Raw genomic sequence first — 24,246 nt, 5'->3', positions numbered from 1 at the left:
ACCAAATTAAGGAATCAAAAGATGCATGATGAAGAACAGTCAATGCTGACATCAAGGATTTAAGATCTTCTTAATATTATCCATAATGAAGATCTTCTTAACCCACCTCAGCACAAGTAAAAGCAGGCTTAGATTCAATGTTGGCATCAAGGATTTATTTCAGAAAAAGTAAAGGAAATTATGAATATTGAGAACAGACATGAACAACAAATTTCACCAAGAAAACGCAAGTCATAATAAGTTCTCACGATCCACAGTACATCGAATCAAAAAAGAGATATTAGTTCGATGGAAACCTAATGGGTAGGGTAATATAACAGTCAATGAGAGTATCTTCCAAGCAATAGGAGCAAAATGATGACAAAAAACCGGGGGGCTTGCTTTACTTTCTTTTGGATCGATCTACTTTATTGTCTCAGGCACTAAATTCTACCACCTCTGCTGAGATTGACCATGCCTGCAGAAGCTTCCAACTGCGAACCTCTCGCAGCTGCCCTCCCAGCACTCCCGTAGTAGCCACCAGCACCCCGTGAGCCCTGTCCGCTGCGATCTCTCTGATAACCTCCGCCAGTTGCCTGTGCAGAACCCCCTGTCCTGCCGCCGTATCCAACGCGTCCTCCATAGCCACCACCTTGCCTACCTTGCGAGGCAGAACCAGAGCCGTCTTGCCATCTGCCAGATGCTGAGCCGGTATAGTCCTGACCCTCTCGACGTCTTGGTGGAAGACCTTCAAGGCCCCCGCCGGTCCTCGCCTCAAATGCCCTCTCATTGTTTTCAGCCAGAATTACAAGCTTATCTGCCATCTGGAAGAGTAGACCCTGCAGCCTGGTTTGCTCCACATTGTGGAAGACGATGCACTTTGTTGGTTGGTCCCAGCTAGCATGCAGCTCATCCATAATCATCATCTTACTAGCGATGCTATGGACATGGACCTCAGAGAGGTCAAACATTGAAGTAAGCTGGCCCAAACTCAATGAATCATAGCAGGACGAGAATGCAAAGAGGTAAGTCCGCAAAGCCTCTTCCTTGATCTTGGACTTCACCATCTCTAGCACACTTTCTCGGTTTCTAAGGAGCTTCCAGACGTCAAGAGAGTTGATGACATTGAATGCTTTCTGGTAGTCTCCCTTGGTCAAGGCTCTTGTGGCAGCCATGGCGTGGTCCCTTACGTTCTCAGGAGGACCAACAAATGTCTGCCTCTGACTCACTTCAAGAAGCCTCCTGAATGTCTTGCTAATAGGCTTGCGCTTTGGATCATATGTGGTAGCAGCCATGTTGGGGACCTCAAGAAGCATTGCACATATCAGGTGAGTCGCTTCAAGGAGCTCAAGGTTAATGTGCATGTGATAAGGCATCTGCCTTCTCCTCTCAGCCTTTTCCTGATGAAATAAAACTAAATGAGTCGACATACAAGAAAAGTTGAGTTCAACCAAGGCTGATAACGCTATCATAATCATCAAAAGGAGAACTAAAATCATTGTGCTATGAAATCTGAAGCAGGCATATAATGCTATCACAATCATCATTAGGCCAACAAGAATAAGGAATGCCACAATGCTAATGGAGATTTAGTAAAGGGAAAGATAGCTATTGAACGATCAAATAATGCTGCACATTCAAAACAAGATATCCTAGAAAGAAAAGCAAGTTGAGGTGCAAGCTTTATTGCAAGAAATTATGTTTTAGCAGATGTTCCAACTCTGGCCTAAAAGAGAGAGAAAAGCAAAAGAAAACCTTTGCAATGAGTGATTTATAAAAGATATCATATAAGTACATGCAACAGATTAAATATATCTTGTTGGAGACTTGGAATGCCAATTATGACTGACATTTCACCAGCTGCTTCAACTTCAAAACAGGATGACCAAAGTTCTTTAAGCTGATAACTGTCACAGCAGGAAACATACGGTTTTCTGGTTCCCATAATATCTTGCAGTTACCACATAGGTACATGCACCCATAAGCTACTCCACTGGGGAAGCATATCATTTTGATTCCCTGGATATCCTTGAATGAGCTAATAAAGAAAATACATGAAATCTAACTGGAGGGACAAAGAATGATGATGAAAATTGGTAAGTCAATAGTGAAAAGTGGCAGCAGTCCAAGACAATAGAGATAAATAGAAAACATCAACCCTATGAGAGAAGCACAATGTATGAAATGATGTGGAGACACCTTGCTAGGTTAGGCCTCACATACACCATGCCAAGATACTGATTCTCGATGAATAAGTTAAGCTCTCAATGAATAAGTTAAGCTCTTACATGACCCTTATTTAGTGTCACATCGGAAGCAGGAGGAGATTCAAATTGATTTTTAAGACTAGTTGGTTGTCCTCCTATTAATCAAATCTTACTAACATGAGCTTAAGCATTTGAATCAATGGTCCAAACTCAAGTAATGGGTCAATTTCCCATTGAGTCAGATTGTGACAGAAGTCTTTCAGGATATATTCTGGATGTGTATCTGAGAACACTTACTGTATACTTTGTAACTTTCAAAAAAACCACTTGGAATCCAATGGCTAAAGGTATTCACTAAATAATTATGTTATAGATTAATTCTACTATATCCACACCTACTTTGAAATGACACTTGCTTAGAAGACAGGCAAATGTAGTTAGCACATAGTAGTAAACATCAGTTTTTAATGTTCAATGGTTTTTTAGAACATTACAACAATCAGAAGTAGGTTAATGTTTAACTTTTATTTCCCAATAAGAAAAGAATTTCTATTAATTCAAAAACGACTACAGACTGTGCTGTAAAATGTAGTTAGCACAGAGTAGTACACATCAGTTTTTGATGTTCATTGGTTTTTAAAAACATTACAACAATCAGAAATAGGTAGGTTAATGTTCAACTAGATGCATGTATCAACAGATCAGATTGGTGTTCTGGCATAGCAATCATTCTATAATCTAACGTCTATATTTTATGTACAATTAGTTAGTTCATATAAGCTGGCATGTTTATTAATAGTACTTAACATGTTCTAAACTATTATGATAATACATTATGATGACAGAATCAAAAGCTAGATCATGCCTTTGTTGATCAGTACATACAACATAAATTTACAAGCACATTAGAAGATTTTATCCACACATACACCAAAATAAATAGTTTGAGTTCAGAATTCACTTTGTGATACATACAACATTCCAAGATGAGATGCTCATATTATGTAAAATACAGAGAAATCAATGATAGTCGGAGAAAAAAAACCTGCTCAGGAGTTTTTTCATGGTAACGATTTTGCGACATGCCCTGAGCCAGTAACTCTTTTACTCTACCACCTTGATATAGTTCAAAGAGGCAGCCATGAGCTTCCTGGATCAACCCTGCCCTAAAGGCACATAGCCCAAGTTGTGCCATTACTCTGTTGAACAGGATTTGCGAAGATATATCCATGAGCTGAATCCCATCCTGCAAATGACTCATTAACAGAAGATCACGAGCTACAGGAAACTCGTCAGATATAGCATGGTGATATATATCACACAGCATAGCCCTGGCCTTGGTTCTCTCATCACCATACTTATAGATAAGAGACACCAATGCATCCACCAATGTTCTACTACTTTCTGGAAATGTAGACCTCCTAGGCACAAGTTCAGGGATTGGGACAAAATCTGGTGGGCCCCTATTTTCCTCCACTGTCTGACTCTCATCACTTTCATCTGGATCTCCCGTCTCCCCACCAGCTTCTGTCCCAGTCTGCTCTGCCAATTTCCTCATTGCATCATAGACCTCCTGAGGTTTATAATATATAACCTCAAGTCGGCGAAGTGCTACCCTAGAAGCTGCCTTAAAATCTCCAATCCTTTCAAGGTATTCTTGAACATTTTGAGCAATGACAAAAAATAAAGGCTCATCCCTAAGCCTCTCGACATACTCACGAGTGTGTGGATCAATACACTGCAAACTTTTAAAAAATTCTGAATCAAGGCGTTCAAGGAATGCAACCAAATTTCCCCAGACCCGGATTGTTCCCTTATGATCTGCACCTTTCTGTGTCTCATTTTCTTCAGGCTCAACTGTGTCATCGACTACAATATTAGGATACTGCTCAAGGATGTCAAGCACAAGAAGCATATTACCAACACACTTCTTCCAAACACCTACAGGCATATGGCCAAGCAAGCTTGGGTTGACATCAAATTGTGCCGATATCACACTGAAAAGAATTTCAAGCTTCTGAGCAGGTGTTTTGGCAACACGAGTCAAGAAAGTAAGCTGCTCAACCTGCTCTACCCTCCCTGTTCCTTTTTTACCCCTGGCTGCCACAATCTCTTTAAGCTTCTTGTCGACAATATCCCACGTGATCTTGCTAGGGTCTTTCATGAACTGCTTGTCCATGAGCTTATCCTTCCTGCTCATCTGCTTCTCCCAGGTCCCACCACCCTCAGCCTGCTCATCGTCATCTTCCTCTTCCTCATCCTCTTCATCAGACATTGTGATCTTTGACAGATCCTCCTCAACCTCCGAGCCTGACTCATCGTCCTCCTCATCATCCTTATCTTCAGCTGCTTCATCCTCACTCTCTGGCTTTTCCCGGTACTTTGCTATCAGCTCCTCGTACTGCTTGTTATTCTTCTTCAGCTTCTGCTTCATTGAATTGAGAGCCTTAGCATTGGTACTGCTCATCTTCTTTTTAGCGTCCTTAGCATCCTTATTAGCCAAGGCCTGAGCCAAGAAGTCCTCAAGCATCACCAAAGCTTTAATGTAAAGGTTCGGGACCTTCTCAGACTCTGTAACCCGGATGACCTTCTCAAGCTGCTTATTGATCTTTTCAAAACTCTCCTGCAGACTAACCCAGTCATTGATCTTCATAGCATTCCTCATCTGATCGATAGTTGCAGCCATCTCATCGAACCGCTTGTCGCGGGCCGACTTGACCACACGGTGCTGCCCGTCCGAGTCATCACTATCGCTAGCATTATCTCGGAGGTAACGGCTTCTGGCGTTGGCCCCGGCACCATCGCCGGCCGGCTGCTCAGTCTCACTCCCGTCCTCATATTCACTGTTCTCCTCCTCCTCCTCGGTGTCACTGTCACCGCCCTGAGACCAAAAAAAAAAAAGGTTCTTAAGCACAACAAACCAAAGGAATGTCTTAGGACTCGCATCTCGCAACCCAATCGCACCTGCGTCCAGAAACGAGACGCCATCGCTCTTGCTGATTTCTTCTACCTCGAACCGTGAAAAGAACCCTACAATTCCACAGGAAACGATCTGCCGATAAGAAACCCAATCTCCAAATTAATTAGTAAGCGGTAATTTTTGCGTCGAAATGAACCCTATCATCAGCAAGAAAAAGACAGGATCGAGAAGGAAGGGGAAGAAACCCCAAATAGCGCCGAAAAAGAACAAAATAACCTAAGAGAGATGAATTTCTGAGAAACCCTTGGCACGGAATCTAGAGAAAAACAGATCGGAGACAAAGGCGAAGGAATTCGAAAGAACCTACGACAGAAAACAACACGGAAATCAAATCGAACGGAGAAAGGCATGAACTCCGACCTTTTAGGGTGCTCAAACCACGACGCACTCGTTACAGATCCGCAGCGACCGGGGGACGAGGCGACTGACGGCAGAGGAGAAATGGAAGGAAGAGGCGGCGGCGTTGAGTCGGCCAAAAGAATTATATGAGAAGGAAGGGAACGGAGACGCTGGTATCACGTGCTTCTCACGTGTGTATGCTCTAGGGTTTCGGATATTCGGACCGGAACGAACATGGTCCGGTCTGTCGTTATAAAAATAAACCGGAGCGGACCGCGCCAGACCGGACTTGAATAATAAATCGATAAAATATATTGAAATAATAGAAAATTAAGAAAAATGCTAATTCTCCCTATCATGCAAAAAAAATAACCCAAATCAACCAATTAAATTCAACCTAGCAAAAAGAAAAAAATCTGACCTCAAGCTTATCATTCATTATTTATAAAGTAAATTATAACTAAAATGATATAAAAATTTTTATAAAAGAAAAATAAAATAACATGATATAATTTAATCTTATAAAAGTATTTTAAAAACATAAAATAAATGAATAAAATGAATGTTGAATCAGTAATATGAATAAAATACTTTGAATATAAATAATTTGAAAGATTTTGGTATTTAAGAATGAAGGAAAGGAAAAGAAAGAAAAGAGAATTAATTTCCTGAAGTAGGTTTTTGTTAGCACTGATAACTCAAGCAATCAATTCTATCAGTCCAGTTTATGAATAATCCTCACTTAATTCATTCACAATAGCTTCAGGAGCAGCTTCCCTCTTTTAATTCTGAGTTCCAATGGCATTGGTAAAATGAGACTGTGAGTTGATATCTACTTTGTCTTTATTCCTCAGTAAGAATCTGCAATGCTGTTGAAACAATCCAGAAGTGACATGAAGTACCTCTGTTTACTCATTGCTGCATTCTTTATTTGAGTTGAAAAGAGTTCAAAACCTTAAACTACTTCAGCAAACATTAAACTCACAGCGTTTTACCTGCATTCATGTTTTTTGATCCTTCAATTCTGGTTAAACCATATGACAAGATATGAACATGAAGTTGTTTTGATCTCACTGGTACACATGATATAGTGAGAAGGATCAGCCTTACACTAAAAGAGTTTGGTTGATCCTTCTTTACTTCACTTGACCATAGTCATCTGAACATTTTTATGAAGGACAAATGTACACAAGTTTCTAATTGCCATATAGGAGAATACATTGAAGTGTAGCAACCTTTCTAGCTAAAAAGAATTACATGGGGAACTGTCTCATCTGCATGAGTACAGTGATAACTGATGTTTACAGTGAGGTGAAACTTGTAAGTTGAATGGAGAGCTCCTTTCTGCTAGCTCTAAGTTGAAACAGTACCAACTTACTAGACAAGGAAGAGAAGCACATTTGAATTTGAGAGTGGAATTTGCTGCATCTTTTTTCTTTTCATGAATGAGTCTTTCTTTTCATGAAGAAGTCTGGTTATTTTAGTCTAATAATGTTGCTGCATATATCATATTAATTTTCTGCTGTTTGTCTTGCAGCTATTTACTTCATTTTGGTCAGAATAAGTGGATCTAATCACATTCAGTGACATAACACAATTCATGACAACTTTGCTTACAGTCAAACTGATGAACAAATTCCACTTCCTGCAACACATCAGTTTCAGATTTTGATGAGAAACATGTATATGACATTCCATCAGTTTCTTGAAGAATTTGCAAGCAAAAGACAAAAAAAAAGAAAGGGAATCTCAAAGGGTGTGTGCAATGATCTTTATTCTGTCTTTCTTGATCACCTCCTGCATCTCGTAAATGCAAGAATGCTCGGCACAGACAATCATAAATTCTGCCTTCCTGCTAACCGGAGCAATGTTCTCCTGGCAAATGAGAATGCCCCATCAGACCAAGATCCGACGCCGTCGTTGCATCTTCCTACCTCCACATCTAAATCTACTTCGCTTGCACTCTTCTCCCCAGCTGTGGGATCTAATTCAGATGCAGTAGCAGCATGGCTGATACCGTTTATTAGATACAATTCATCGCCAGTCCTGAAAGAAAGGGCCCGCCGGGAAGAATCCCCGGCCATAGATTTCTCTTTCTTGGACTGAAGCCATATCTTGGAAACCGAGAAGCTCTCTTTCATGTGCAGATGACTGCTGATACCGACATTACCAGCATCACCTCTGAATTCTGTAGCTCTCAGTGCATCCGATCCTTTAAACACACCCCTTCTCGAATGGCAACCGAACTTCGACACCGCAAACCGGTGCTCGGGCTTCATCTTTGGTGGTTTGATGGGAACCTGAAGCAATGCCCTATCATCCATCACATACTCGTACGAACCCATGGAGAAGCACCTCCTCTGGTCCAAGTTACCGTTGGCAGTGCTGCTTCCTTCACCGACATACACGCTCCTAAACTTGCCAAGTTTGACGGGCACTACCTTTGTCTCCGAAGCCTCTGAAACTGGCAGTGCCATACCAACTTCTTCCCTTTCTGCCATCTCCACCGGCCTTTGGGAAGTGTGAACGATGGAAGGCCCAGTGTCTTCGTCTCCATTAGAACCAAGGTCAACATTGGGCATAGAGCCCTCCCTCTCAGAAGCAGTCTCTCTTGAGCTCTCACTTCCAGGCTCAAGAACAAGGACTACGGGACCAAAACTGTCGGTGAGAGAGAGGTCGGGAAGAAGGCTTCTTCTGCAAAGAGGACAGGTGGAGTGGGACATGAGCCAAGTATCTATGCACTGTACATGGAAGGCATGGCTGCACTTTGGGAGCAACCTGAGCTTGTCATCAGCCTCAAACTGACAGAGGCAGACAGCACAATCGAATGGGTCCTCGAGGTATATGATGGATTTGTAGAGAAAGACTGGGAGAGTGTCGATGAAGGACTGGTCCACCCCTGCATCATGGAGATGGAACATCCGCTGCAGCTGTCCTTGCAGTGCTGTAGCATTGTCCAGGTCTTCTCGCTCCCTGCTGGTAGGCCTGAGAAGGTATCTCACAAGGAGGTGGAGGAGCCCAGTGATGAAGATGATGATTGCTAGTATGAGAAATATGATAAGGATACTAAGATTAATCCTTCTATCAGAATTAATAACAGGAGGAGGAGGTGGTGGGACTGGTAATGGGAGTGGGATTGGGGAAGAAAAGTCCCCTCCTTTGATGCTTTCATGCAAGACCCAGTCCATGTTTTGGTATTGGCAAAGGCACAAAGATTGAAAGAAAAGAGAAAGATAAGACTCACCAGGCCTTTGTTATCTTGTCTGCAGCTCAATTGGATCATCTTTATCTCCAAATTCCCCTGTCATTCTCTTCTGAATTGAGCACTTAGGCTCACAGAACTTGATCTCTGTGGTGGTGCAAGGAAAGAGAAGCAGAATTTGCAGGTCAATTTAGGAAGATGTGATCCTTAATGGGAGGAAAAAATGAAGAGGTGACAGCTGATGGGACCTGATAAACAAGAATTGATTACTGTACAGGGAGGGAAGGTAAGACCACCACAAGAAAGGCCCCCAGCTGGTCAAATAGAATTGAATGTGTTTATACATGTAAAGTTCTTCGCCTAATGGTACTTGTTCAACACATGATCATGAGACTGGAGATGGAGATCATGGCAGTTCATCTTCCTCTTCACCACTGTGTAATCCATACATAACTGGGGGTGAGAAAGCTCATGGCTTTTGAGCAAGGAGGTGGATTGGGGTCTCATGGGAGGCCTTGTGTGCTATGGGATCATGGAGTCTTCAACACAAAGCTGACATTTAAATGGAATTTTGTGATTGCCATTGATTTGTTTAAGAGAAAGATCAGTAAAGAATCTACTTCACTCACCCACAAAGTATCTGAATTCCAAATAAGAAAACAGTTCTTGCTAAATTCCAGTATCAGTCAGCCTAAGAGGGTACAACAAGATTATCATTTAGATTTGAAGTATAGTTAATTTGTAATTCCATGAGTGTGGCATTGTTTTAGGTAAAGAAGAACAAGTGATGTCAGTTGATAGCCACAGTGGTTCCTTCTCCAATGCTATTGAAGCTTCCATCTATATGGTTTCTGAAAAGGAGACTTGTATTCTTGTTAATAACAAGTCTTATTCTGTCAGTGCTGATCCAAGTTCTTGTTCTCTTCCAAGTGCACTTTATCTTTATCATTTAGTTTCAATCTCACTAGACTTGATTTCTTGAAGTCAAGATTTTTCAGCTTAGAAAGAGAAGAAAGAAAAGAACACCTGTCTCATGCAGCAGATGAGATGCAAACATTTACTTCAAATTCAGATTCAGAACTCAGCTTTAACTTTGAATCTTGTAAGCCTGTCTTTACAACCATTTAATGGACCAGTAGACTTGTCACACTCATGATCATGTGATGAAACAAAGGACAGAAAACGAAAGCTGTACAAGGGATTGGCTACCCTGTCCTCATCTTTGTTTATATGGCTGTCTCTCTTGATCTTCCAAGACAGTGTGTGGTGTTTACTGAATCCACAGACCCACCCAAGAAACCATGCATGGTTGGACCAATTCATGACCTTTAAAGCATGAACAATGTGGTTCTGCAAGTAGGAAAAGATGGATTTGCCTCTGAGTTCCTCAGCTATTTTCTGCATCACAAAGGATCCCTACCTCCTTCAATGACTACAGATATCATGTGAGCAACAAAAAGTAGTTCACAGAAATAACAATAATGATAATATTCTGTCACAAAGGATACTCATCAATTGGTTACTATATCTTATTCTGTCAGATGTAAGAATAAAAACTCATTGATATGGTGAGATGGACTCATTAATATTATGATGAGAAATTTAGGAAGTTAATTGTCACCAAAATATTAGATGGTTTTCAAGAAGGCAATTTGATACTCGAAAATTTACTTGCTTTCTTGGTAGTGTCTGCAAAAAAACTCAAATTTTTTACTTGATTTCTTCTTTTTTTTCCTCATAAAGATGAAGAAATTTATCTGAAGTCAAACCTATTTGCAACTTGAAATATAATTAATTTGAATCCATCAAGTATTTTCCTTTCCTTGAATCGAGCAGTCTCAATATGAAACTTTGAACCAAACAGGAACAATGTGTTCATCAACATCACACATTCTATCTTCTGTTGTATCATTCATTCCTTCTTCAGAAGAGCAGCAGATTCCTCCCTGCCATCTTCAAGTTCAACTCCATATAGAAAACACTGCAATTTTTTATCTGGAAATACTCCACAGTGGTCTTTTCTTTCTAATGATCTCCTACACTGAAAACAATGTTTTAGATGATAACAATGTGACTATTAAAGATTATTCTCTCAAAGAATATTTAACAAAATATCTTATTCATTCATTATCAGAAAGTTTACTTTTTAACATAATTATTGGAGGTTATGATACCCATCTACCTGAGTTACTAACTTGAATATGAAAGAGATCTGAGTTAGAAAACCTCTTTCAACCTCGATCTTCGTACAAGTGACACTTTTGGAACTCGACGTTTCTACTTCGGAGATACCTCGACCATACTTCAGACAACCTTTGCATACGAGTCAAAATTATGTCAAGCAGATCAAGACGTCAATAACACATTCTCATAACATTTTCAATGCTAGAAGAATAGCCCGATATTACACCCGTCCGTCAATTCTCTCAATGAACACTTGAGTAAAGAGGCTTTTCCCCCAAACCAAAGTACTTTCACCTAAGGGGAGCAGTAGCTATCATTTTCGTACATTAGTACATCCACTTCGATGTAGACATGGATGAGTTACTAATGCCTATTCAATGACCCAGGTCTCTCACCTCTAAAAATGGCCTCGATCCACCTATTCATCCCTATCAATATGTTCTTAAACCTCATTTAACAAGTGCATATGCTATCAGGCTTGATATAAGCCCAATGGGTGGTGCCACTAGCTCACCTCATTCCCTAGCTACATCGACACCCATCAAGGTTCCCCAACCCAATGTGATGTCAACATTCCAAGAGCGTTTGAGGTCTATCGAATCGTCGGCTAAGGGGGCACCATAGTCTATGATCATAGAATTCAACGGACCACACCATTCTCGGTCTGTCCCACTTGAATCCAAGGCCCAATCAAAAGATAGATGGATCAACGTTTGGATGAGATGCGATGAACACTCCAACAACCAAAAGGGGAAGCGCTTATTAACCCCACCTTGGGTCAATCACTGTTCACTTCAAACATCTAGGAGGAACTAATTTTAGAAAACTTTCATATCCCATCTCCCGTCCTTGAAGGTATTTGACGATAATATCGATGTGATCTCATAGAGAACATTACAATTTTTTATACCCAAATGTCACTATATGGCACCTCAAACACCCTAATATATCATACTTGTCAGACCAGGCCTAGCATAAGAACAATATACTCGCTCAAAGCTACTTTCTATATGCTCTTTTCGCACAGCTAGTGAAGGAGTTTGAACTTCATTTCTTTAGGAACGTACATCATTGGCCTTCAGTGGCAACACTCCTTGGACTTATGTGGCAGGAAGAAGAAATGCTTACAAACTTTATCACTCGGTTCGCGAATAAGATATGAGGTATATTAGATGTTCATTTATTATATAGACCTTTATGATGGGGCTTAGGCTCTCTCGTCTCTTTTGGTCATTGATAGAAAAACTACTAGTAATTATACCCAAAATATTTCAAAGGAACAATCAGTAAATTATTGCTGAGATAATGGTCTTAAGCAAGCATGAAGAGTCACACAAGAGGCCAAAACAGGAGTAGCCACAATCAGCCCCAATCCCGAGGTCACCTTGATAGAAGAGAAATGAATGACCAAAGCTATCTCGCTAGAGGTTTAAGCTAACCCGTTTAAATATAACTAGAACTAAAGTTTTCCTCTATATATAAAAAAAAAAGCTCTAATGGGACCCCACCCAACGAAAACCCTATTAACGAAAAGAGATAAGTCCAAGTACTATCGGTTCTATCGAGATTACAATTATGACATTAAAGATTATTACAACTTGAAAGAGCAAATTTAAAAGCTCAAACATCGAGGACACCTCGGGTAGTTCATCTGAAAGCATTGAGAACCCTCATCCTGATCTTAGGGGCTAGTAGAGAAGCAAATTGATATCATTATTAGTGAACCAACCCTAGGAAGAGATAACTCCTCGATCCATAAGGCTTATGCTCGAGCCACCACTGAAAAATACTCGAGGATAGAGGGTGACTCGAAAATAACTTTAAAAAAGGAAGAGGCAGAGTACCTTGACCAAAATTATGATAATACTTTAGTAGTATCTATAAGGATGATCAACGCTTGGGTGAAAAGAGTCATTATCTACATATATAGCTTTATTAATATCCTTTACTTTGATATTTTCTTAAAACTTGGGTTGTCAACCAACGATCTTACCTCGCTAACTTCTTCACTGATGGGGTTCACTAATGACTCTATTTTGCCTCTCGAGACTATAAATCTACATGTCACATTTGGAGGTAAGCCCTGCTCTAATAAAATATTAATTAAATTCATTATGATAGATATCCCCTCGATATACAATGTGATCATTGGCCAACCCACACTGAGTAAACTAAGGGTGATGGTGTCGACTTACCACATGACGATGAAATTCCTACTGAGAGCTAGCATCGGAGAGCTGAAAAGCAAGCCAAGAGAGTTATGCTAGTGCTACCTAACAGTGATATCTTTGTTGAAGAAATCCCGACCCAAGACACCACCTATGGACCCCCGAGACTTGACTAGGTCCGCCCTACATCTTGAGCCAATAGAGCTACTGATCAAGGTTCCCATAGACAAAGCCTGACCTATTTGAACTATCAAGGTTGGAGCTACCCTTCTTGAGAAGAATCAAGTGTAGCCTATTAACTTTCTATAGAAAAATTCTAAGATATTCACATGGTCATCGAGAGACATGTCGAGAATCAAACCTAACTTCGTTCAACACCATTTGAATATTTTCCCTGAGACATGATTAATAAAGCAAAGGCCTCGTAAATTTGCCCTTAACTACTAGTAAGCAATTTGTGAGGAGGTGGAGAAGTTGTTAGGAGTAGAGTTTATTATCAAGTGCAGTAGCAAAATAACTCCAATGTTGTACTCATTAAAAAAATCTCATATAAACTAAAAGATGTGTGTTGATTGTACCGATCGTAATAAAGTATTCCCAAAGGATAACTACCCCATTTTTTTAATTAATCAATTGGTTGATGTTACCTTACGTTATGAACTCTTCACCTTTATAAATGCATTCTCATGGTATAACTAAATTAGAATAGTATTGGAGGATCGAGAACACACTACCTTTATCACAAACTACGATATATATTATATCGAGTCATGTCATTTGGGTTAAAAAATATAAGATTAATATATCAAAGGATAGTAAATATAATATTTAAGTATAAGATCGGGAGAAATGTTAAAGTTTATGTGGATGACATGATGGTTAAGAGCAAGACGACCACCTCATATCTGGCAGATATGATTGAGATATTTTGAAGTTCCGAAAAAGTTTAACATGTGCCTCGATCTAACCAAATGTGTCTTCAAAGTTAACTCGAGAAAGTTCCTCAAGTTCATCATACATCAGAGAGGAATAAATGTAAACCTCGAGAAGGTATAAGCCACATTAGATATGCATCCACCTTAATCGGTAAAAGAGGTTCAATAATTAATATATCGGCTAACACTGCTCAATCAATTCTTATCCTAATTTGATGATACGTGTTTGTCATTCTTTTGGGAATTGAAGGACTTGAAAGATTTCCTATGAATCAATAAGTGTCAAGATGCATTTGAGAAGTTGAAGAACCATATCGCCGAGTTACCACACAGTTCACTTCCTTTAACTTAGGTGATATTCTAAGCCTCTTATTTCGCTACCACCAACTTAGCTATCAGTTTGGTGTTGGTACAAAATGATACAGTAGTTTAAAGGCTCATCTACAAAATGAGTAGATCCGAGAAGTGGTACCCTATATTAAAAGCTCACATTTGTGCTATTCTTGAATGTAAGGAATATTCACCTCTATTTTCGGGCACATGCTATATAGGTTCTCTTTCAATTTGATATCTCAAGTCGGCTGCTAAGGTGATTAGTAGAGCTAGGGGAGTTTAATATCCGATGTCTCAATGATTATCATAAAGGCCTAAGTATTGATGGACTTTATGTTAGAACTAACTCCTCCTTCGTTTCGTCCGAGGTTGACAAGCACGCCCCTCTTGCAAGGACATTATTTGTGGATGACTCTGTCACCTCGGATGGAGGCGATATCGAACTCGTTCTTAAAGTGTATAAGTAGGCTTTTCGATTCAAGTTTAAAATATCTAATAACGAAGTTGAGTACGAGACACTTCTCTGATAGCCCTAGCTCACCTAGGAAGTTCAAGTTTAGGATATGATGATATTCAACAATATGTAATTAATCATGAACCAAGTGAATGGGAAATATGAGACACTAATGCATCAACGGCAAAGTACCTCACTCAAGTATAGAAACTAACCTACATTATATATATATATATATATATATATATATATATATATATATATATATATATATATATATATAAGCATTTTTTATACCCTTCAAAATTTTCAGGGGTGATGTGGTCAGGCACAATCATGCCCCACTCCCATGATAAAAAATGTAACCCTCGAAATCTTTATTGATGATATATGTATCAACATTTATCCTATATTCTTTTTATTTATCAATGCCCAAGATTTCTTATATAAATGTATATTAAATCCTCTACTTATTCTTAGGAAAGACAAGTTAGTCTACAGGCAGCCTGAATCACCGCTGACAAGTACAATGGTTGTTGTTAAACCATGCACAGTCCTCGTGAGCGAGAGACCACGTCAACCCTGAACCGTTTCTTGGGTGATTCAATAGGAGTTGACTGTTGTAGGGATCTACAGATATATGTCAACCTTCCTATATCTTCACTGGAGAAAACAGGAGTTGACCCAGGCAATTTGACTTGAGTTGGTGCTGTCCACGCCGATCATGGAGACGTGCTTCCCTTTACAGGATCATTTTGCTTGCAATATCAACTCTCTCTCTCTCTCTGTACCATTTTCTTCCCCCGTTTTCCTTTTTTTTCCCCTCTCTCTCCCTTCTCTTCCCTTCCCTTCTCTTCTCCTTTCCATTCCTCTTGTCGCCTTTTTCTTTATTTTCTTGTGTTCTCATCCTATATATATAATATCTTCTACCATTCCTATGTCCTTGTTGTTCTAAACAATTATTCCTTCCTCTTGTTGTAAGCGCCGTTTGGTATTCCATTGTTCTTTCCTTGCAACAAGCCAAGAAAAAGGCGTCGTCTTTGGGTTGAATCCCATCTGGAAGCAGGCCCGGGCGACAAAGGATGGCGACTGGGGACATGTTTTCTCGATGATGCATGCCAATGGTGGGGGATTCGCGTTCGAGCTCTCATTTTCCTCGTAAAAAAGGGGTCTTTTTAGTCATCAGAAGGATTCTTTTGTTCTTTTCTTGTTCTTTGAGTTCTTGAATCTTGGTGGAGATTGTTTTGGGTGGTAATCTCCCCATCCTGAGAGTTTTCTATTAGATTGCTCTTGGTGGATTTAGAAAGGTGTTCTTGCCACAAAAAAAGTAGCGATTTTTTGTCCATTGTTCTCCGATTTGGTTGCTAGCTTTTGGGGATTATGGGGTTTCTAAGTATTATGGGGAATTCCTTCGGGTGCTCTGCATCAGGGGAGAGACTGGTCTCCGCGGCAAGAGATGGGGACCTTCAGGAGGCCAAAGCGCTGCTGGAATACAATCCCCGGCTTGCCCGGTACTCGACCTTTGGTGTTAGGAACTCACCCCTTCATTATTCTGCAGCTCAGGGCCACCATGAGGTAATTTCTCACGGGCTCCTGTTCAATTTGATGTCTTTTATCAGAATTTATGTCAATCTATGGCTTCTGTAGAAGCTCATTTGGTCATTTGGTCTTCAGATTGTCTCTCTTTTGATCGAATCTGGAGTTGACATTAACCTGAGGAACATAAGCGGACAGGTGAAACCTAGATCCTTATCCCTCTGATTGTTCTTGTTTTGTTGTGTGTTACATGGCCGGAAACTTGTTAAATATCTGGTGATCTTTTATTCTGGAAAAGTGGATGTTGAAATTAGTTAGTGTACATTCTTTGTCTTCAGGAAGGAGAAAAAGTTTAAATTTCACATTTATTACTATCAACAATTGTGTTCTGTTGCAGACTGCATTAATGCAAGCTTGTCAATATGGTCACTGGGAGGTTGTTCAGACTCTTATGCTTTTCAAAGCTAATGTAAGCTGCTTTTCTTTTTCTCTTCTCCCATGGTGCTTGTTTTTTTGTTTCTTTGTTCCATGGTGGTCTCATAATAACTCTCAGGTAGTATTCGGAAATTGTATGATAGATTCACAGAACAGATTATCTCAATGGTGGAACAGCTCTCCACTTAGCAGCTCTGAATGGGCACACTTGTTGCGTCCGTCTTCTCCTTACCGACTATGTTCCAAGCATACCTGAATTTTGGAATATGATGAGGGGAAAATCAACCCATGAATCCTCTATTCCCGACTTTGACAAGAGGTACATTTTTATCCTTATGGACATTCTCTAAATCTTTATTAGAAAAAAAATTATATCTTCTACTGGTATTTGGCAGTTCCTTGTCTAAACTAGTTAACCAAAAGGCAGATGGAGGCATCACAGCACTTCATATGGCAGCACTAAATGGGCATGCGGAGACTATGCACTTACTCTTAGACTTGGGTGCTTCTGTTTCCCAGGTCACGGTGGAAGACGGGTCAACAATTGATCTGATAGGTTTGTTTCTTTTGTTGTCATCCTCATTCTTGGTCACTTTAAGATTCCACCCAAAAGCTTCATACCTTTAGTTGTCTCTTGTACAGTCATGTGGTTGCTGCTTTTAAACTAGTTGCAGATATCTTGGAATTGCCAGTATCTATGTGGACATTGTTAAACTTATTGTTTCAGTTATAATCCTACTACAACACTGGTGTGTCTAGGTTCTCTAATTGCATGTCAGTTCTTGTTTCTAGTAACTCTGGTTGTTTTAAATTATTCTCGTAAGCATACCACTGGTTATGGTTCTAGAATCATGATTTTATTAGAATGATGCATGCTAGTCCCATTTTAGAGAGCTTTGGAAGATGGAGATATAATCATAATATTTGGGAAACAATAAAAAGGATTTGCTGGCTCTTAGTTTTAATTATTTATGTTGCACTCAACAGTTCAATTGCAAAGAAGAAGTTTCCATGTAGCTGATCCATAGCTAGGTAGGAAGACGTACTCGACATATGTGACCACATGCCTACCAAGAAAATTTGGGCTTGTTCATATTGTTTTGGAATAATGAGAACTGGTATTGTTTGGTTGTGAGATCCATCCTTACATCCCTAGTATTAACCTAAGTGGGCCTACTACTTAATTCACTTCCTATCTTTTTAATTCACACAAAGGCCGCTAACATTCTTAGGAGGGATGATTTCTTCTTTTTCACATTATTTTATTGCAAATAGTCTTAAGTTTTAACCTGTTCAGGAAAATTTGTAAATGATAATGGTTGTTTTCATTTGTCCGTCTGTCTTAGGCATTATTTATGTGCTCATGTAATATAGTTCTCTGCTCATGATAAGATGAGATGTTCCATTTGGACCTTTCTTTGTGCTGTCATAACAAACTGTTGTTGTATTTTAGTTCCTACAACAAAAATCCTTTTAAAATATTTCTGTGGTTATCTTGCGTGCTTTTATGTGGTTATTTTTATCTTTAAACTTTTTTCTTCTATTGCTTATGTTTAATGTTTCTGCCATACAAAAGGAACTTCATATTTTCCTGATCTAGGTTATGGATGGGTGCATATGTTAGATTCTAGGTTGATAGATACTTGGCATATGAGGAAGTGTTGAAAGTTCGTGCACAGAACAGAGTAGTCATAGTAGATATGGCTGGGAGTTTAGGTTCATGAGAATAGATCAAGAACTTCATGAAGCATATAATGCTTTCAATTGCGTATAATCTGATATTGCATCTAAGGTCTCACAAGTTGCAGTAAAATAATAATTCACCTGAGATATACATAGAAATTTTATAAGTTGATGGTGTTGATGACTTTTTTTGCATAAAGGAAGCATTAGTCACTGGATAGAAACAAGGTTAAAGAAAGACAAGTCATAATTACTTGATCATGGAGGAACTACATGTTGATGCTTGTAGATGAGACTGAGCATTACCCATAATGCAGTGCTAGTACTGTGGGAAACTAATTCCAGAATCTGCACCAGCCAAAAGATGTCTTTGTGATTGTTGCACTTCCAGCACATAATTTGGAGGAGAGATTTGATGGAGGTTCATTTTTTAATTGTGCTAAGATGGGACATACTATTAGCATGTCTTAAAAGGAAGACAATACTGGTTTTTGTATAAGGTTTTGGAGATGTGTAGGAACTAGTTGCAAATGATGTGGAAAAGAAATGTTACACTTAGCTGATGGATTGATGGGTAAACTCATTTATACGGAGTGCTCCCTGTTGCTTTCAGTCTTTCCTTCTTTGCTTCCATTCGGTTCTCAAATTCCAGTCATCACTTTTGAATACCATGAGAAAGAAGTAGTTCTGAATTTTCTTGCTTTGCAATAAAAGGTTTCTGTACACTGTATTGTACTTCAGCGTATTAGAGTGATAATTCTCACTACCGATTTCAATTACCATATCTTTTAACCTGATCTAGCAATCAAAGATATCGATAATTTAGAACAATGCAAGTTTATTCCATATTGCAAATTATAGAGCTAATGCGTGATGTATGATCAAATTGTGACCATATTGATGTCACGTTTAGCTTAACGAGTATAATAAACTCATTTTGCAGGTGCTGGAAGCTCGCCCCTCCACTATGCTGCTTGTGGTGGAAGTGCAGTTTGCTGTGAAGTAAGTTGGTTTCATGTCTATTTGGTTTTGTCTGTTGGTATGCTAATTACTGTGGTTACTTATTAGATGTGGGCATTCAGGTTCTTATTGCCAGAGGAGCTAGTTTGGATGCTGAAAACTCGAATGGGTATGTATCTGATATGCTAAAAGCTTTCTAGGTTGATATGGAACTTAAACTTTAGATAGAGCTAGAATCTGCAGGACTAATTAGATGCTTTATCAACTGCAATTTCTGTTCTTAATTAATCTAAGTAACAAGTTTGGCAAAATTCATTTCAGGATTGATACCTTGTCTGACTCTCTGGACTTTAATCAAATCCTGATGAAAGTGCAAATAGATGATACATTTCCATGTAATTAAAAGGGGGATTGAATCAGTTGATTTTCTGTTGCACCCTATCCAATGAAGTGCCAAACTTGACTATACATTGGAGAATTTTGTTGTGTTGACACCTTTTTTGACCATATGGACTTCAATTATCCTCTTTTATGGCTCAAGCCGATTGTTAATTCTTCAAAGATAGTAAGGGGAAGTACATAGCACATAGTTAACAATAACAAAATATATACTGATCCATTGCATTTGTTAAGTAGCCTACCTAATGTAATAAATAAGCTTGAGCTCTTAGTTGTTTCTGAAAATTTAGCTTGTTTAATCCCAGCTCCTTTTTTAGTCATCAAACAACCATATTCAATATTCTTTTCTTCTCTTAATCACTCTGAAGAATTGTCCATGTATTTCCTTGGGGATCCTTTAGTGTCAACCATATCATTGCCGATTGATGGCATAAGCTGATGCTGGCTCTCTAGATATACTGCAACTTGATGCCTTCTCTTACCCATTTTTACTGTTTTACTTCTATTTTATGTTCAACTTATTTCCATCTCTCTGTCAAATTGGAATGCATGGATAATCTTATATAGTGCTGCTTTGCTCAACAGCTGGACTCCTTTGATGGTAGCCCGTTCATGGCATAGAAATTGGCTTGAGGGCATCTTAAGTAATCAACCAGATCATCGCGTAAAGATCCTTCCTTCCCCGTATATATCTCTTCCCCTTATGAGCATCATGAGGATTGCTAGGTAAGTGTTCTGTACTTTTTTTTTTGTTTTGGTTGTTTGCTAAATTTCATGTATTTTATTTTAATTATCTAATCTCCTGCAGAGAATTTGGTTGGAGAAGCACAATCCAGTCGCCTGCATGCATTGATCCATGTGTTGTTTGCTTGGAAAGAAGATGCACAGTTGCTGCTGAAGGTACACATCTCTGAAACTTTCAGATTCCATGTACTAATAATGCTTTCAGTCATGACCTACCTGATCACTCAGATATGAAGATTTCAATAGATTGAAGTGTATCATGTAGTTTCAGATTTTTGGAGTTAATTAGTCAATTTTCACATTGGGTCAGATGTCAGATGATGACAATTAATGGATCAAGAGAGGATTAAGTTGATATATAGGACAGGATGTGTACTATTATCTTTAGGTTAAGCATTTTGGAGTCTGATTAAGTTGATCTATTAACTGAACATAAGGGTTTATTGTTTCTAAGTTAATGAATCAGTTATCACATTAGGTTGATCATGACACTTTACTCGAACTAATTCTTTTGTGCTGAATGATTTGTTTATGAATGCACCTGTAAATTGCAACTGTTTGTTAATGATACTCCTAAAGCCGCAAACTGTTGTCGACAAACATGTTAGTCATAAATCACAACTATTTATTAATGATACTTTGTTAATGATACTCCTAAAGCCGCAAACTGTTGTCGACAAACATGTTAGTCATAAATCACAACTATTTATTAATGATACTCTGAGCGGCAACTGTTGTGTCAATAAACAAACATGTTAGTCGTAAGTCACAACTATTTATTAATGATACTCTGAGCGACAACTATTGTCGATAAACAAACATGTTAGTCATAAGTGTCACAATTATTTGTTAATAATACTCCTAAAGCCGTAAACTATTGTCGATAAACAAACATGATAGTCGTAAATCATAACTATTTGTTAATAATACTCCTAAAACCGTAAACTGTTGTCGATAAACATATTAGTCGTAAGTCGTAACTATTTGTTAGTAATACTCCTAAAGTCGCAAACTGTTGTTGTATGTAAGTCGTAAGAGAAGCCGCAAACTATTGTCGATAAACATATTAGTCGAACTCTTTGTAAATGATACTCCTAAAGCCACAAACTGTTGTCGATAAACATATTAGTCATAAGTCGCAACTATTTATTAATGATACTATGAGTGGCAACTGTTGTCTATAAACATGTCGTAAGTCACAACTATTTGCTCCTAAAGCCATAAACTGTTAATAATATTCCTAAAGCTGGCAACTGTTGTCGATAAATATGTTAGTCGTAAGTTTAATGATACTATAAGCGACAACCGTTGTCGATAAACATGTTAGTCACAAACTGTTGTCGATAGACATATTACTTGTAAGTCACAATTATTTGTTAATGATACTATGTGCGACAAACTGTTGTCGATAAATATGTTAGTGGTAAGTATTTGTTAACAAACTGTCGTCGATTAACATATTAGTCGTATTCGCTGACTACGAACAAGATTACATTAGCTGACGTTACAAGTCAATATCTCTCCACCTGTAGTCCAATTCGTGGATAGAAATGGTGCTAAGACTTGGCTAACGCATCTGTTAGGCACAAAGAAGCTTTGGCTTAGAGAAACTGTAGCATACTGATAGCAGAATTATTCTCACATCGCAGGTTGCAATCATGAGTTCTGCACCAGATGTGCTCTCTACCTGTGTTCCACCAACAGCACATCCACCATCCTATCTTCTCCGCCGGGATCAATACCCTGCCCCCTCTGCCGGCACGCTATCGTATCGTTTGCCAAGATCCCAGGGATGAGCCCAACGAGGGAGCTGCCAAGAACGAGCCTCTCCTTGTCTCTCTGCGCCACATGCCCAGCCGCGGACGTATCGGATTCTACTACTCCCATGGCCACTCAGCTCTGCAAGCCAGACTTCCACTGCACACGGATCCCTCCTCTGGGTTCCTCCTCGTTCTGGTCATTGAGCTGCCAAAGGTTGCCCCCCACCAAGCTATACTCCTCGCTCTGCATGGGAGTTCCTGAGACGAGCTCGTGCCTGATGAGATGCTCGAGGTCTTTGAGGCGATCGGCCTCTCAAGGGGAGAGCAGTGGAAGATCGTGTCTTTTTGCCTTCAGCCATATTGCCGACAGCAGTTGACTTGGTGCATGGCCGCGTCACGTCTTCCTCTTCCGCTGCTGCATTGCGTGAATGGTTTGATGAAGTGCCAAAGGACTCGGAGCTTTCTCTATATACATAGATATATTCTTATTATCTGTGAATAGATTGTCTTGTGCTTTTGGTGTGCTGTGTATGTACGGCATTTTGCTAGTTGCTTCGTTCACAGTTCTTATTGTGCTGCGTCATTGAGCTCAACTTTGCTGCATCCATCAAAATGCAATTCTTGCCGCTGTGAATCAGCAATGTTTGGCGTCAAAGTTTTGGGATGCCATACATGCATCAATCTTTATACCGTGATGATGTATGGAGTGAGGCCGAACACAATTATATGAACATTTGCTACTTTGGAAGTGAGTGAACGATCACAACATTGTATCTGTGGCATCCAAACCTTGGAATTCATTGCAAGCAACTTGAAATAGTGCTTCGAGTGAGTGTAGTCATAGAAGCTCAACAAGCAAGATAATGGCTGGTTATAGCTAAAACCCACCTAAGATTACAAGTACAGCAATTGCATCTCTCAGCTAACTCACCACTTCCACATTCTACTGCTGGTAAATCTTGTCACTGCAGATTCAACTACTGATCTAACATGCTTCAGTTGGAGAGAAATCCAGAAAAAAGAAAACCATCCAAAAGTGGACAAAAAATTATAATCAAGTAGACATCAAAAAGAACAAAAATATCACGACATAAAAAAGAGAAAAAGACTGAAGCATCTCACAAATAGTTGAATGCAAAGTTCGCATATCATGAAACTAAAGCTCAGAAGGGATAGAAAGAAAGGCGAAAGAAGAAGGGATTCACAAGAATAGAAAAATTCGAAGTAAATTAAAACGGAGTAGAGAGCGGCCAGAAATATTATCTCATGTTCAGAAAGTCTTGCAAGGTCAAGAAAATGACATGCAATCCTTTCAATATTGAATAAAAATAAAATCATATATATAGAGGATGAATGAAAAAAAATAAATTAAAATAAAAAAGAGAGAGAAAAGCTCGGTAAGGATAGCACCCATTAGAAGTGGCACAGCTGACATTTAAACCCTTCGATCTCCTCCTTTGATACCATTCAAAGCCAGAAGGCCAAAACGAAGCAGCTCTCCATCTCCAGCAACACATCATAGCAGGCGAAGAAGAAGAAGAGAGGCTGCAGCCGGAGGCAAACTGCATGTTGGCTCTTCCCAACCGTAGGCACTCGAAAACGGCAAAAGCTGTAGTGTATGGTTGAGGGATGGAGTCGTCTTATATAGGAAAACAACACCGTGAGGATTGATGTGATGCGATAGAAGAGTTATCCTAACATTCCCATATCTGTGTTCCTTTACCTGCCGCAGAGAAAATGAGTCAGCCTTTCCCACCCTCCACTCCACAGACAATGAAGTCAAACATGACACAACCAGCAACCAATGCTTACAGTAGCTCACAGTGGGGGAAAGTACCGATGAGAGGTGCAGTCTCGTGCAGCAGCTGTGGTTAGTGTTACTTCCACATCACAAAATACCACATCTCTTAGCTGCTAACTCACGCAACTTGAGATGGAGATGTGTCAT

The 24,246-nt window shown here is 39.4% G+C and overlaps 3 protein-coding genes across 7 annotated transcripts; 1 reads left to right on the top strand and 2 right to left on the bottom strand.

Moving 5' to 3' along the window:
• Positions 1-211: 211 nt before the first annotated feature.
• LOC103976902 (eukaryotic translation initiation factor 3 subunit C) lies at positions 212-5,641 on the bottom strand. Of its 2 annotated transcripts, none has more exons than XM_009392247.3 (4): positions 5,527-5,641; positions 5,151-5,216; positions 3,232-5,067; positions 212-1,379 (listed from the first exon to the last, which is right to left on the bottom strand). In XM_009392247.3, exons 2-4 carry the CDS (start codon positions 5,172-5,174, stop codon positions 423-425), a joined length of 2,817 nt encoding a protein of 938 aa, XP_009390522.2. In that variant the 5' UTR covers positions 5,175-5,216; positions 5,527-5,641; the 3' UTR covers positions 212-422. The 2 variants fall into 2 exon arrangements, with proteins under 2 accessions (XP_009390522.2, XP_009390525.2); XM_009392250.3 differs by having other exon boundaries at positions 5,151-5,238; positions 5,527-5,632.
• Positions 5,642-7,087: 1,446 nt separating this feature from the next.
• LOC103977339 (RING-H2 finger protein ATL13-like) lies at positions 7,088-8,997 on the bottom strand. 3 transcript variants are annotated; one of them, XM_065141292.1, is made up of 2 exons: positions 8,750-8,997; positions 7,093-8,490 (listed from the first exon to the last, which is right to left on the bottom strand). In XM_065141292.1, exon 2 carries the CDS (start codon positions 8,424-8,426, stop codon positions 7,341-7,343), a length of 1,086 nt encoding a protein of 361 aa, XP_064997364.1. In that variant the 5' UTR covers positions 8,427-8,490; positions 8,750-8,997; the 3' UTR covers positions 7,093-7,340. The 3 variants fall into 3 exon arrangements, with proteins under 3 accessions (XP_018678992.2, XP_064997364.1, XP_064997363.1); XM_065141291.1 differs by having other exon boundaries at positions 7,094-8,545; positions 8,750-8,996; XM_018823447.2 differs by lacking the exon at positions 8,750-8,997 and having other exon boundaries at positions 7,088-8,739.
• A 6,569-nt stretch (positions 8,998-15,566) lies between these two features.
• On the top strand, positions 15,567-22,935 carry LOC103976903 (probable E3 ubiquitin-protein ligase XBOS32). Of its 2 annotated transcripts, XM_065142667.1 has the most exons (11): positions 15,567-15,905; positions 16,211-16,356; positions 16,456-16,515; positions 16,715-16,786; positions 16,896-17,071; positions 17,148-17,308; positions 19,379-19,437; positions 19,518-19,564; positions 20,380-20,520; positions 20,603-20,694; positions 22,188-22,935. In XM_065142667.1, the coding sequence occupies exons 1-11, from the start codon at positions 15,890-15,892 to the stop codon at positions 22,673-22,675; spliced, it is 1,458 nt and encodes a 485-aa protein (XP_064998739.1). In that variant the 5' UTR covers positions 15,567-15,889; the 3' UTR covers positions 22,676-22,935. The 2 variants fall into 2 exon arrangements, with proteins under 2 accessions (XP_064998739.1, XP_009390527.2); XM_009392252.3 differs by having other exon boundaries at positions 15,567-16,356.
• Positions 22,936-24,246: the final 1,311 nt, after the last annotated feature.

This window comes from Musa acuminata, chromosome BXJ3-3, assembly GCF_036884655.1.
Source record: "Musa acuminata AAA Group cultivar baxijiao chromosome BXJ3-3, Cavendish_Baxijiao_AAA, whole genome shotgun sequence".
In the NCBI taxonomy this organism is placed as follows: Eukaryota; Viridiplantae; Streptophyta; class Magnoliopsida; order Zingiberales; family Musaceae; genus Musa; species Musa acuminata.
This window is presented reverse-complemented; position numbering and strand designations above follow the sequence as displayed.